The sequence below is a fragment of the Lates calcarifer genome, linkage group LG11, assembly GCF_001640805.2.
Source record: "Lates calcarifer isolate ASB-BC8 linkage group LG11, TLL_Latcal_v3, whole genome shotgun sequence".
NCBI lineage: Eukaryota > Metazoa > Chordata > Actinopteri > Centropomidae > Lates > Lates calcarifer.
Genome location: NC_066843.1, coordinates 19,118,501 through 19,131,000, shown reverse-complemented (window position 1 = coordinate 19,131,000; position 12,500 = coordinate 19,118,501). Strand labels below are relative to the sequence as shown.

The following is a 12,500-nucleotide window of genomic DNA, read 5'->3' as shown; positions in this document are numbered from 1 at the left end:
CTACATTATTCAAACTCACTGCCCACATTTGTAACATATGCTGTCTGTTGTAAAACTGTAGTCTCACTCTAAAGCTGATAACCCTTGTGACATCACACAACTTCTCTTGAAAAGTAAACTGACTTTTCTGGACAAAACTGTGAAGTGTCCCTTTAATTGTTGCCTTACCTATTATTAGCATTTCCATTGTCTGTGACTGTGTGCTACACTACATGATAGTCCAGTGAAATGCATAGCTTGTAATAGTCGTAGCTGTGCTGGAGTTGTACACTGCTTTGAGCTGATTTATCCAGCAGAGGGCGCCTAATCTCCATGTTGTAACTGAAAGGCCACTGGCACTGAGTTGCCACCTCTGCCCTACACCTTGTAAAAGTCGGTCAACCACCAAAGCAGGTAAATAGTGAGTTCAAACAGAGAGTCACTGGATGCTTATTATATGGTCCAGCTGTCTGCTGGCTCACTGGTCAAATTCATAATGACAGTAAATGAGAGCCTTCAGTGTCAGTGGATTAACCAGAGATACAGTGATTTCAATATGGAGCACTGAAGGGGGAGCAGCACACCTGTAACTAATACACCTGATGGGAGAGAGGGTGAGAAGGAGGAGGAAAGAATGGAAAAGGGTACAAGTAGACAGAGACAGGTGAGAGAAAATGGTGTGAAGGAGAAGAGAGATAAAGGTAGAAGAAAGGAGAAGATTAAGAGGGTATGACAGGAGAAAAGGAAGGAGGGAGAAGGGTGAGGGAAAGGACGCAGAGGAGTAAGGGTGAGGAGGACAGAGAGAGAGGGGGGGGGAGGGAGAGAGATGGAGGAAAACAGATGATGAGAGGGGAGGAGGAGGCGGAGAGGGAGGAGCAGAGGGGAGGCAGGCGCTCAGTCTGTTCACTCGCAGGAGGAATCAGCAGCAGCAGCAGGACAATGGGCTGTCTCCGCTACGGATCCTAACGGACGCGCCGGTGTGTTTTCGACAAACTGGAATATAAGGTATGACTGACGGGGGCGAAGCGGCTCCGAGTCTCAGATGGTCTCGGTCTTGACAATGTTAAACGGTGTTTAAATCTGCCGTTTGTCTATGAAAGAGGAGAGGCTGCAGGAAGGAAGCGACGCAGCGCAGCAGACAGCCAGCAGGGCCTGCCAAACCAACCGTCTGCCTCTGGGTCCTAAACCGGCCGGTGACACGTTAGAGCACAGACGGCTTCAACTGTTCACTCTTATTGTCAGTATGTGCAGGATATTGACGACATGATAAATCACAGCAGAAAAACACACCCGGAGTCCTCGGTCCCCGTTCTCTCCTCTCCAGAAAGAACGTCACGCAGAACTCCCTTGTAAATCTGGCTGTTTTTAAATTCCCTTGCTTACCTGCAGACGTAAACAGCTCTAAAGATGTGAATGACTGCTGCCTTGGATTCAACGAGGTCGTCTAGTGAATTCGGCCCACGACTGATTCGTCAAACTCCGCTTAATTCAAATTAAAATCAGTCTTTCTGTGCACGTCGCCCCCGCTTAAGTGTTTTTAAACAGCAGGGTAATACAGGGACAACACGCGAAATCCAAATAATAGTTGACCTTTTAAGTATAGTAAACGCTGCTCTGTGTATTATTTACACGCCGAATTCGTGAGCGGTACAAAACAATTCACTGTAGCTGTTAAATATTATTGAGTGATGAATACATACTTGATAGGAAAGCGGCGCCACAAAAAAGACCGTTTTTGGATGGAAATTCGGAGCGAGGAGCATATGTCGGGTATGCCAACAAAAGCCTCTCTCTAGCCAGCAGCAGCAGCAGCAGCAGGAGGAGCGCGCAGTGTGTCTGCCAGAATGAACCTTTGCACTAGGCCATGGCTGGGAGTCTCCTCTACAGATGCAGGGATTGTGGTGTGAATAGATGGACTCATTGTAGTTGCCATAATGTGCCTTCTGTTGGAAACAGCGTTGCGTGACGCACATAGACATGCAGTGATGCAGAGATGCTGTGCAGGCATGGATGACTTAAGGACTTCTTATTATTCATGTCTGAACGGGCAGCGTATTACCATGTCAGTGTGTCTACATCAGTGGCTGCAGTGTCTGACCACCAATAAATATGCACACACACACACACACACACACACACACACACAGCAACAACAAACACAGATGTGACTGGTTGCACTGAACTCAAGTCCTCTGTGTTACAATATATGATGAGACAAGGTCATTTTTGCCATGCTAACCACCCAAACACTTCACACATGTCATTTAGAAAACACAGGGTAGGCTGTTTGTGTGTGCTGGAGCCTGTATTTAGTGAAGGGAGGGGCTGCTCAGGGACCTCCCATCAATAGATTAGAAGTCAATAGTCATTTGCCTCCATAAGGTGAGGATGATTGGTGCTGGCAGACGAGCAGTGGCTGTGCTGTGATGTTTTTTATTTTAGACTGCACTGACCTGACTGAGAGAGTGTGTGTGTATAACATCCGTAGGAGGAAGGTAGCTCTTCTCCTTATCTAGAAGCGATTGGCGAACACAATGCATAGGGATCTAGTTACAGAACAGATAGTCAGTTGTGGACAGAAGTGATTATAGAGAAGTGCAGTGACAGAGGAGATCAGAGGAACTGAGGCAAATCAGAGGCAGGAATGTCGACGACGGGAGCGTGACACACTGTATGGTATTCTTGAATGAACCGACTTGGGTTGTATTTGCCATTCACCAAATAATGGCACCAAGATGTACGAAAGCGTCTCCGTCTGCAAACAGGGGAACCAGAGCGCAGGCAGGAGTGAGAATCCAGTCTGAATGGCAGGAAGCAACCCCAAACCGCAAGGGATTAGGGGTAGCAGGAGACAGATGAAGTTGTTCTGGAAAGACAAAATGAAATCTGGGCTTATGCTCACACTGTATTTAGCTGTGTTTTTTTTAAATAGTAGCAACACCAAAAAAATAAAAGAGAGAGAGAGGGAGAGATAGACAGTCCATTATGTGAAGTTATGGAGACAGATTTTGTTTGTCTGGTTTGTGCATGTCAGGTTGTGTTTATCAGTTAGACAAAGAGCCACCAGCTTCATCTTAACAATAAACAGGAAAAAGCCCAGGAGCTGTATTAGTTCTGTGTGTGTGTGTGTGTGTGTGTGTGTGTGTGTGTGTGCGTGTGTGTGTGTACGTGAGTGTGTGTTCTATAGGCATCCATAAGGTTAGTTGCCTTACATTGGATTTTCTCACTCAAGTTCACATGATCAGTGTGTGTGAGAATCTACTATTTGGCAAGACAGTGTCACAAGACATACTGTGGTTGCAGTTTATGTGTGTGTGTGTTGGTCCTATCGTGGTCAGCAGTGCCATGTGGAGTCTGTGTTATGACCAGGCAGGAACATAAACAACCTTTCCAACCTTACCCCAGAACAGTGTTTACAACAGAGTTTATTTTATTCTAGCTTTTAGTACATCTACGTTTTACTTCCCTAAGCGCAGTTTAATTCTATCAACAATGCAACATCCTGTCAGCATCCAGTTTGTTAGTGTTGCCATGGATAAAATGGACATATACTACCAGATAAACAGCGACATGATCTAACATGTTTTATCCACTTTCAGTTCAGGTGAACATTTCTGCACATTGTTGCAAAGTGTTTGTACAAGTAGCTGCTGCTCTTACAAAGCAATGAAACAATTAGTTGATGAATTGATTATTTTGGAGGGAAAAAACTTCTTTTCTTACTGTTGACTGTTACCTTTTACAATTTTTAGTAATATTTTACAGACAAAACAGTTTATTGATTATTTGAGAAACTATTGGCCGATTAATCAATGGTGAGAATAATTGTTAGTTGCAACCCTTGTTTAGATAGATGCTATGCTAAGATCAGTTTATTTGTTTCGAGTTGTACTACTCAGCCTGTTCTGTGTGGCTCTAAAAGGAGCTTTTTAAAATCTGACAAGATAACCCTGATGATCATCAGTGAGTGTGTTTCCATCCACCTGTTTTCAATATGTGCATTTAAAAAAGTCCAAATATTGCCAAAACGTTTTTGCACTTGGCTGAGGTGTAAATGTGCATTGATAAAAACAAAATGTAATGGAAACAGACTAAATGAATAATTTGTGACATGCATGACGTTAAAGCTCAGGCTTCAGCTGGAGAGATGAAAAATAGCTGTAGATAAAAATGTCAGACGCATGTAAACTGATTTTCTGCCATTTGACTCTTGTTGTGTTGTTTTCTTCTGCAGTAGTTTAATGGCTCGCCGATTGGGCATAATGATAATGAATGGAAATTTACATTAATGCACATTTTCTTTGTTGATTTTCTGAAAAATAATGTTAAAATTTGCTCTAAAGTTGAATGGAAAAAGTCTGCATTACAAACTTAGAGTTGCATAGAGTTTGAAAGACATGGACAAAGATGCATTATGGATCCAGTGTCCTTGAAGCTGGCTCTATATTAGAGACAACAAATCAGCTTATCTCAGCCTCTGCTGCTTGAATTTGACTGTTCTTGTCACAACTATGCTGAATTGTTGGAGTAACCCTTTAATGGTTGTGTAAAATGGTTCATGCTGCATTGAGGTTGTTTTAAATGCTGTGATGTACATACACATGATTTTCATAATGGATGAAGTGGCTTTTATGTCAGACACACAGACACAGATCTCAACATGTTTAGGAAAATTTTGCATACCAGTCTGTGAGGGGCAATTTGTGGTGACTTATTCCTGACTCTATGAGTTAATCAAACGTGCGATCAAACACACCATTAATTAATGATGACATCACACAGTACTGATGCAGGGCACCCTCATTTGAAACTCTTTGGTCTAAACCAGACTGGAAAATTTGACTTAAGTACTTGGCTTGTTTAGACTCAAAGAAGCAAATTACAAGGCAAAGCTGTACACTAACTACTTCAGACTGTGTTTGTTTTGTATTGAAGAATATTGAATTATAGGATGTACATGTATCATTGTGACAATGTACCTTAAAGGACAGTATGAATCTTCACACCTCAGCTGTGAATTTTCACACGAATCCCACAGTCTGTTGGAAAAATGAGATGTGTCAGATCTGGCTCCGTCCACATTTGATTAAGTAATTGTCTGAGATGCAAAACCATTTACTTTCATTTAAACTTTAGAGTGGTGAACAGTCAGACCCTTGTTTTATTAGTGACCATGTACACTACTTAGCCCTCTGCTGTGGAAATCTGCCTGTCAGGGACCAGACAGATGGAGCCAGGCTCCATCTCTCCTTCTTTCCTGTTTCTGTGTTGTGCTAAGCTAACTGTACAGACCTGTTAGTGGTACTGGACATGTAACTATCATGTAAATATCGCTCCCAAATTGTCAAACTATGCCTTTATTGTTTTGGTCTGCTAAGCGTGCTGTCTGAATTTTGTAAGCTAGTCACAAAACTGACCTCAAAATAATCAAAATCCAGGTGGCTAGCAAAGAAAAAAAAAATTGGGAGTTTTTAGGTTGTTCACAAACATGCTTGGACAGACGAAGGCTGATATTTTCAATGATAATTTAATTCTGTAACAGTCATGATTTAATAAACATTTTTCAGATCTCTAGTTAGGATTTTTTTTTTTTTTTTTTTTGTTTACAAACTGCTGAAATTTGGTCTTAGTAATGGTCCATCTGTGACTGAACTCTGTCTTCTTGAGAATGTGGCTTTAACATATCAAAGGTTGCTGTCATAAGATGCAGAACTACAATTCAAACCTGATGAAAACATCAGTGGTTACTGCAGCGCGGAACCAACAGCACAAGCTGCAATGCACTCAGCCAGTAAATTAGATTGTGATCATGAGAAAACAGTTTGATACCTGGGGACCATGGGAGTGTTCTGCATTCACACGCTGACTCTGTCACAAAGTAGGTTTGGCATTCAGAGCAACAACACTGAGACACACACGACATGTGAGGTCACAGTGCGTCATCGTTTTAATTGGATTATTTTGATGGCTCCTGGAGCGCCATGTGGGTGCTATGAAATACACAATGAAGCAGTTGTGGTGCTGTTTGATGTCATGCTTCGCAACAGCTTTGCTCATTTTCTGTTAATACACTATTATTTTTCTATCAAAGATTAAATTCAAGTATTCTCCCCCTGCTGTCTGTTCTGCTACAGGTTTATATTCAGGCTGCAAGTAACCATTATGTTCATTATAGATTCATCTGACAATTATTTTCCTGATTAATTATTTAATCTGTAGCAAATGGTGAAAGGCTCCAACTGGACATATCTTGTTTCATCCAACAGTACGAGACCTAAAGGTACTGGGGAACTGCTGTAAGAATTTTTGGCATTTTTGCCTAAATTTTCTTTAAATGGGACAACCTGATGTTCTGGTGCTGGCTGAGAACCACAGCATACCCGGTTTTGACGCCAACTGTGGACCTTTGTTGCAAAATCGTTCCCTGTCTGTATCTCTCTCAGACTTTTCGGCAGTCCAATTATCTGAATTAAAAAAAACAAAAAAAAACAACTAAAAACTAAATGAAAACAATTCTCAAATTATTTTTTCATCGTCAGTTGCTCAGACAAACTGCTACATTGACACATACAACATGTTTTTCCACATGAAGCATCGCAATCACTGCAGTCATATCAAGGTTGGTTAGTATAGTTTTAATGTGGATTATGTTCTTCTTCACTAGATTTAAACAAATGGTCCATAGTCAGAAAATGAATCATTTGGTTTATCACTGTCATTGGGTTTTAGTCAGACATCACATTGGCTTCTTAGAACATGTGAAGGACATTTATAAGAAAAAAATGAACAAAATGAATTAGTGAAAATAATCATTAGTTACAGCCTTCTCCTGGCCACCAGCAGAAGAATATAATTTGGACCGTAATCAGAAAAGTGAAATGGGTGGAATTACATGTGATAATTAGCTGCATGGTCCAGTGTCATTGCAAGCACTTTGTTCGGGACAGAGAGGCAGGAGCTTCAGTCTGTGGAGAAAACAACACTGGTTTGAACAGACAGTTTACAGTAATTACTTCAAGGCTCTGGCTTGTGACCTTGACTTTAGTGTCCTGAAATAATTACTGTTTCCAGGTTTACTAAAGATAAAAATGTACATGTTTATTTCTGTTTCATGTCATTACAAAGAGAATGTTTTGGGTTTGTAGGTTTCTCATCAGACATAGAAAAAGTTTTAAGACCATGCTTTGGGTTATGTGTACTCCTCCTGGGTATCTGCTGTCATTTATCATAGAAAATGATTCATCACAAATATAAACAATCTGTCTGTCTCTCTGTGTGTGATTCAGGAGGTGAATGTCAAACAGCTCCAGGATGCTGCTGTCCTCATCCCTGTTAACCTGCTGTTCATCAGGGGGTATCTGATTTACCAAACATGATGAAGACTGAGCCCCCGTCGGCCACGGGGGCAACGGGACATCAGGCGGGAGCTCGAACCTGCGGAGTCCCTCACCCCACCGCAATGCCTACGAGGCGGGGCTGGCAGCACTGAAGAAGGCCACCGACCACCTCAACAATGCCGCCAATGGAGGCACTGACCCTGCCTCAAAACCCGCACCTCTGCCCCGCCCGACTGGGAGGGGCCGGAGATATGGATCAAACGTTCACCGCATCAAGAACATGTTCATGCAGATGCAGTCTCCTGGTGATGAGGAGGATGGAGCCAAAATGATAGGTAAGGTGCCGCACCAGTTAGATTTTTACTGAAGCTTTTCAAATAAACTGTGTTAGAGAAGGCTTTTAAAGGCTCTGTACACCCACTCTAGTGTTAATTATTCTGGCTGTTTAGACTTGTAGTCTAGTGGAAGTTGGGCAATGCTTGAATGCTTGGAGTAAACCATTTGCTTAACCCAAACAATGATTGTCCAATCAGAGCTTTGCAACCCTAACTAGGCAGGGCAGGTCAAGTTTTGAATTTTCCATGTTTAAGTGATGTGTGTGGGGTTAGATACATCTAAAGAGTTTGGTGTTTTGTGTCTTTTTTAACCTTTCCAAAACATTCAAGGAATGGATTCGAAAGCCTTTCTGCCCTCATATAAGCTGCCAATGTTAGCATGTCTGGCTAATAAGCTTACTGTCTTCAGATCTAAACAATTATAAGTTTAGGAGTTAGCATACTATTAGCTAGTATGTTACTTTGTGGGGTGACAGGTAACGCGTTCATGGCTCTGTTCTGCTCTTTATTGGATTTGTGGAAGCTCAGTAGCCCCAGCCAAACTCATTACCTGAGATACTAACCAAGTGTTAATGTTTGGCAAATACCTTGCTTAATTCACTTTCTCAAAGGCTTTATCTCCTGCAATAATAAATCCAAACCTCTGTCCTGCTTGTCCAAGTATGTCAGCTAAGCAAAAAAAAAAAAAAAAAAAAAAATCAAACAGGGTTATTTTAGAGTGAAATAATAGTCAGATTTTTTCCTCACAGTATTTATAATTCTAGGGCAAACTAGCACTTAAATCAGTTTCAATTTCCATGTCTTCTATGACATTACATGAATCAGTGACTGGTGAGGATGCTAGCTTTTTGCCTGGGACATGAAGCCTTAGCCTCAGTTGTTTAGCACAATATTATGTGATGTACTTGATGTAGCCATCAAGTAAATGGTTAAGATCCTCTTAACTTATTGTTTTAACATGAGTCAGCTGGAACCAGAGACAGGGTTTTTAACTAATACACAAAGCTAACATTTCAGGGTCAGCTAATGTTTGCTGACATAATAGATAAGCACACTGATAAGAAAAATATTATTGTGTGCTGTTGTGCAATGAATGGACAACAGATAATATTCACTGATTAATTGATTAATCACAATTTGGTAATAATTGCTTAAACTATGTGGTTTTCTCAGGTCAAAGTAGGTGAAGAATCAAACATCAATCAAACAATCAAACAATCAAACTCATTTATGCAGGATTTATACATCAGTTTTCTGCTTTTGATGATATACTGTGTGCAATAAAGAATGAGATTTGACTTACATTACCTGTGGTCACTGTAGGTTTCACTTCCTGTTCATTACAACATAGTAAAGTCAACTGACAATCTAAAGCACACAACAGGCCCGAGAACAAAACAGAAAGCTTAGTTTTAAAAAGTCACTTCTTTAAATTGGTGCATCCACACGAATGCAGTACAGTAAGAGGAAGGAGGACAAACCCCAGTTACGCTAAACTGCCCTGTAAGTACACTTCAGGCCTATTCTGGTTGATTACAACTTATTTATGTAGGTCAGTTATGGAACTCAACTAAATAAATGCTAGAATTTAATGTGAGCATGACAACATTACTAATCTACAACCAAGTGCTTGTGTTTCATTTCCCAGTCGGACATTTCTTACTGCGGTCAACTTGATTTGTGAAGTGTTGGCATAAATGTTAGAAACAATGGCCAATGTGATCTAAGTTGTAAGAAAATATTTTTTTTTCCCCTTTTCCTCTGGTAAAGGTTTCCGTCAAACTTTTCTATCGTTGGCAGGTAAAGACCAGGCGGTTAAACTGTCCCTGCCAAGGGCATCAAGCCTCAACGAGAACGTCGACCACAGCGCCCTGCTCAAACTCGGGGGCACAGTCTCAGAGAGGGTCAACCGTTTTGACTCTAAAGGAAGTGGGGAGGGCAGCTCCATGGGTTTCTCCAAACTGCAGGAGACCAGGAGGATCTTTGAGCAGCGGACTCTTCAGGTCAGAAGGCTCTTTGTTTTACTTACTTGTGTGTTGTGAGAATACTTTTGGGAGTTTTCAACGCCGCTGTTGCCAAGTGTTTGCTCATGGGGGAATGTTGGGTCTGTAAATAATATTATAAAGATTGTGGTCGAGACCTATATGGTAAATGCCCTGAGATAACTTCTGTTATTAGTTGATACTAGATAAATAAAACTGATTTGGCTTGACTTACTGTTTTTGTCTGCTCCAGGAGAAGCAAGCGGCCACTAACCGGATCTTACTGAAGAAGGAACGGGCATCGGGCTTCCAGGACAGCCGTCTAGATGTTGTGGCACGTTTTAACGGCTCCACTGAGGCTCTTGACCGGCTGGACGACCCCCCTGCTCCCGCCCCTGCCACTCTTCCTGCTGTTGCAGCTTCAGTTGGGCCCGGCGAGGCTGTCAGCCCCACTGTGAGCCAGCTCAGTGCCGTGTTCGAGAAGGGCGAACTGCAAAATAATCTCTACCTCCCCCAGCGCCGGTCAGCCCCTGCCCTTGCACCAAAGCCCAAACCTCCAGCCAGAGCGGAGGCTGTTGGTAGGAAGGTGAGGAGAATGAACTTGCAGGAAATTGAGAAAGGAAGCTGGCTGAAATGCATGAACCAAAAGCTATACATTGATAGGTGATTAAATGATCTCTCCTTGTTTCTCTCTCTTAGGCAAAGGTGTTGGCTCCAGGTAAGGAGGACTCCAAGGAGGAGACAGCAGGAGTTGTGAGTACTAAAGCAGCAGAGCTACCAGAAGTGATGGGTTCTCTACAGAGGAGCATAGAAGGAGTGTTGGCCAGTGGAGAGAAGGAGGGGCTCGGACAGTCAGGAGACCAGCACTCCAACTCCTCCTACTCGTCATCATCCTCTGTGGTTGTTACTTCCTCCTCTTCCTCTTCAGAGGCCAAACCGGAGTTGGAGGCCCAGCCAACAGCGACTGAAGCCAGGGGCTCAAGTACGGTGACTGCTCCAGAGCGGGAGCCACAGGCTGACGACCAGGACAGCTTCACCGGGGGGTCTGAAGCTGGAGCCAGGCTGGTGCAGGCGGAGGTTCATGCCTCTTTGGAAAATGGAGAAAAAGAGCCTCCGGGTTCCTCTCCCTCCTCTGAGGAGAAAGGAGAGGACTCTGACAGGAGGGGTGAGGAAGAAGAGGAGGAGAATGACGAGGATGGCTCGAGGAAGGAGGATTACTCAGAGGGGGATCTGGTGGATATCAGTGCATACAGCGGGCTTGGGGAGGAGGACTCTGGGGGGAGCCAACTGGACGATGAAGAGGATGAAGAAGATGAGGAGGCGTATCAGCCAGAGACTAGTTGCTCGGAGATTGCGGGCCTCCCTGAAGAAGAGGAGCCTGTGCCATCCAATAGGAAGATTCGCTTTAGCACTGAGCCAATCAGGGTGAGTGAGTTTTTGTTGGATGTCATTACTCTTCTCAACACCCTTAATTTTGCCTTAGTTGAACAGTAATTTACCACCATCATATACATTCCAAAAAAATAATCACATCTAGTGTGGCTCCAACCTGATGTGGAAAAGCATCGTTAGATTTGTAGCTTTGAAGTTTCCCAGTTGATGTCAGTGCTGTCAGAGCTGTGCTGGAGCCAGTACTGAGCGCCTCCGTCTGTGGCCTCAATATTCAGCCATGGTCATTTCCACTTGAGTGCTACTTTATCTAAACAAGACTAAAGGTCCAGTAGCCCTGTAAAAGCTTCAGTATTTATGACACACCACAATATGAGAACGTCACACAAAACTGAAATACTGACTGATGCTATATGTAAAGCCTTAAATTAATCATGTAAATGGACAGGAATCCTCCGAGGAGCATATAAGCTCCTTAAATTTTAATGCAGTCTGTCTGATTATATCATATATTTCCTCTGTGTATGTGGAAATTTTAGACTGATGGTGGCATGGGAGTAAGAAGGACAACGAATCACCAGAAATATTAGGATACATCCTCTGGGGACAGTGCATATCTCAGGCACAAATGGGGGGAAATTTTGACCTGATTGTCACCAGAAGCATGGATTCATCTTCCATGAGGCCATGAATATCTGTAGCAGATTTCCTGATAAATGGATCTATAAACATTATGGTCAGTCTGCTAGTGAGGTTAAAAGCAAGGATAAGGTTCGCTGGTTTCTCTTGCTGGTTTTAGGTCTTTGTAATCCTTTATAGAGCACCACAACAAAACAATATCCTTTTAAAAAGAGACTGTGAGCTTGAGACCAATTGAAAAGTGAAAAAAGCTACACATCTTTTAGAGTTTAGTCACTGAATATGAATATTCTTAAAATAGAAATGTAAAACTGCACAAATCAAGTTATTTTTGGGGCTTTTGCCTTTATTTGATAGGATAGTAAAGAGAGAGAGGAAATGGGGAGAGAGAGTAGGGGAGTGACATGCAGTATAGGTCCGGGGACCGGGGACTCGCTGCTCAGAGCACTAAGGCCCATGTGGTACATGCCCTAACCATTTAGCTATCGGGTTGCCCCCAGTGTTTTTAAATCAACAATGGCTCAAGTGACCAATGAGAAAAAGGTTGCTCCTATAGTGACACCTCTGCAGTTCCCCCCATGTCCACAGAGCATTTTAGTGTCTCTCAGCTCATTGTTCTGGTTTTCTGCCCAGCAACTTTCATATTTGTCTTCCCACTGATCACTATCAGCACTAGCAGACTAAAACATAGCTGAAGGAAAAGTGGATACAAGTCAAGTGGTCAAAGAATGCTAATGTTGCCCCTGTGTCTGCTGGATGTTTAAATAGGCGACTAACATGTTCGACAGCTTTATAGGGTGACAGTAGTATAATGTGTTTACAGGGTGTTTCACTGCTGC

At 42.6% G+C, this 12,500-nt stretch overlaps 1 protein-coding gene across 1 annotated transcript in view; it reads left to right on the top strand.

The window, feature by feature from the left end:
- The first annotated feature begins 965 nt into the window (after positions 1 to 965).
- LOC108898645 (neurabin-2-like) overlaps positions 966 to 12,500 on the top strand; it is a 31,612-nt gene continuing 20,077 nt past the window's right edge. The window contains 6 exon segments of the mRNA XM_018698602.2: positions 966 to 984; positions 7,266 to 7,376; positions 7,379 to 7,651; positions 9,452 to 9,654; positions 9,887 to 10,219; positions 10,333 to 11,058. Of these exon segments, the coding sequence (XP_018554118.1) occupies positions 7,352 to 7,376; positions 7,379 to 7,651; positions 9,452 to 9,654; positions 9,887 to 10,219; positions 10,333 to 11,058 (1,560 nt within the window). The 5' untranslated portion in view covers positions 966 to 984; positions 7,266 to 7,351.